Source organism: Salpingoeca rosetta (assembly GCF_000188695.1).
Source record: "Salpingoeca rosetta unplaced genomic scaffold supercont1.43, whole genome shotgun sequence".
NCBI lineage: Eukaryota > Choanoflagellata > Craspedida > Salpingoecidae > Salpingoeca > Salpingoeca rosetta.
In genome coordinates, this window is record NW_004754891.1 from 295,981 (window position 1) to 298,413 (window position 2,433).

Sequence of the window (2,433 nt, forward strand, 5' to 3'; positions counted from 1 at the left end):
CATGCGCGCGTGCGTGTTTTAGGGCGGGAGGATGAGGACGCGTGCCAACTGCTGCTTGACTCTCTCCGAAAGGACGGCTTGACCGTGATGGTGCGATGTCCGGGCTTGGCTGTGCTGTTTGCGTGATGCATGCTGACATCATGTCAAGTTCTTGTCGCGATCATCAACTTTACTACACACACACACACACACACACACACACACACACACACACACACACACACACACACACACACACACACACACACACGTACACACACACGTACACAAACACACACATCATCATCATCAACATCAATGGCCACTGCACCATACGTCACAACACAACACCATACGTGCAGCTCAACACAGACGTCACGGAAGTGAAGCTCGTCAGCGATAGGGATGAAACGCATTTAACAAAAGCGCCCTTTCACGAGTACCGCGTGACGTGCAAAGGAAAGGATGGCCAGGTGCACACCATCACATGCAATGCCGTTCTAAATGCGACTGGCCGCATTCCAAACGTTCAAGACCTCAGTCTCGAAAAGGCAAATGTGGAGGTGCGTTGAAATGTTTGAACGCACTGTCTGCATTTGGCTCTCTTCTTCCAATGCTCGTGAGGGTTCATCCGCTCGACGTACACGTGCACACATGTTTGCAAGCTGACTTGGTTGCTCATGTCGCCTGCAACAATCACACAACCGAGTTGTTCTTCAACCTACTCATCACCCTCACTCTTTCTCCCCCCCCCCGCGCCAACCAACACATCAATGCCAGTACGACACACTGCGCGGCGTCCGCGTGAACGAGTTCTATCAGTCTTCAAATCCGAACGTGTACGCGTGCGGCGACGTTGCCAGTGGCTTCAAATTCACGCACAGCGCCGACTGGGGCGCGCGCATCGCCGTCAGGTACTAGCGCAATGCGTCTGCGTATACGTGTGTGTGCGTGTGTGTGTGTGTGTGTGTTGTGGCTGTTTGTATGTACGTTGTGGCTGTGTGTGGCTGTGTGTGTGTTTGTGTATGTTGTGGCTGTTTGTGTGTGCGCTTTGTGTGTAGTCCACATTCGCTGGTCCATTCCATTTCACTCATGAATGCATGCTTCCTTGTGCTCTTTAAATCCACAATTCCTTTTCACAGGAACATGTTTCTGGGGATGTTTCACAAGGAGTCACAGCTCGTGATTCCGTGGTGCACGTACACGGATCCAGAGGTACTGTGTTCACACGTGCATCTGTCCGTCTTCCTCGATGCCCCTGTTGATGTGTGGATGACGCAAGCACAACTGTGTGACATATCCCATGTCAATCTATCTCTGCCTTCACGACCGCACACCACACCACGCACTTGACACCACCACGACCACAACAACCACATTCATGAACGACAGGTTGCACACGTTGGCAAGTATGCGCGTGACCTTGAGCGTGATGGCGTTGCGTATGAGGTGCTGCGTCGGGACCTCTCCCACGTCGACCGCTGCAAATGTGATGGCGATACGGTTGGTGGCGCGCGTCATGCAATGCAACATATGAACACCCTTTTGGTGTTGGAAGTGATATGGTGTTTGTTGTGAGAAAGCCAGCACTGTTGGCAGCGAGCGTCTTGATCAAAGTGGCAGCATGAGTGGCAGTAAACGTGTAATGCACTGCGCTGTCCACGAACCCTTTCCTCCTCAAGGACCAATTCCCCTGTGTCGTTTACCTCCACCTCTCTCCAACATGGCTGACTGGCTGGTGTGCAGGTTGGGTTTGTGAAGCTGCTGGTACGGGCCGGGGGTGATGAGATCCTGGGCGCGACCGTTGTTGGTGCTACAGCCGGTGACATGCTCTCCGAAATCACCATGGCAATGCAGGTAGGGTGTGTGTGTGTGTCTGTGTGTGTGTGTGTCTGTGTGTGTGTGCGTGTATGTCTGTCTGTTTGTGTGTGTGTCTGTCTGATTGTGTGTGTGTCTGTCTGTTTGTGTGTGTGTCTGTCTGTTTGTGTGTGTGTGTGTGTCTATCTGTCTGTTTGTCTGTTTGTGTGTGTGTGTGTGTGTCTATCTGTCTGTTTGTCTGTTTGTGTGTGTGTGTGTGTGTGTCTATCTGTCTGTTTGTGTGTTTGTGTGTGTGTGTGTGTCTGTGTGTGCAGGTCACACCTCGTGCTGTGAGCGTTTTCATGCGCACTCCGCCCTCACGTCCACCACACATGCTGTTCACACGCCGGTAGTACAACATTGGTGCGACGAAGATCGCTGGCGTGATGCATCCATACCCAACAAGACAGGAGGCAGTGCGACAGGTCTGTCATAGCTCTGCGTGTAAACATGCGTGTGCATGTGTGTGTGCATGTGTGTGTGTGCGTGTGTGTATGGTGTGTATGGTGTGTGTGTGTGCGTGTGTGTGTGTGTGTTCAATTCCAGTGCAACCTTCATATTTTCGTCTTGCGCAATCTCACATGCGTTGTCCTGTTC

General features: G+C 52.1%; 1 protein-coding gene across 1 annotated transcript in view; it reads left to right on the forward strand.

Moving 5' to 3' along the window:
• PTSG_11349 (uncharacterized protein) overlaps positions 1-2,189 on the forward strand; it is a gene marked incomplete at its 3' end in the record, with an annotated part of 4,700 nt that extends 2,511 nt beyond the window's left edge. The window contains exons 7-13 of the mRNA XM_004987652.1: positions 23-90; positions 342-542; positions 760-893; positions 1,122-1,194; positions 1,372-1,482; positions 1,726-1,836; positions 2,112-2,189. Coding sequence (XP_004987709.1) covers positions 23-90; positions 342-542; positions 760-893; positions 1,122-1,194; positions 1,372-1,482; positions 1,726-1,836; positions 2,112-2,189 — 776 coding nt within the window. The remainder of the gene's footprint in view (positions 1-22; positions 91-341; positions 543-759; positions 894-1,121; positions 1,195-1,371; positions 1,483-1,725; positions 1,837-2,111) is intronic.
• Between the last annotated feature and the right edge of the window lie 244 nt (positions 2,190-2,433).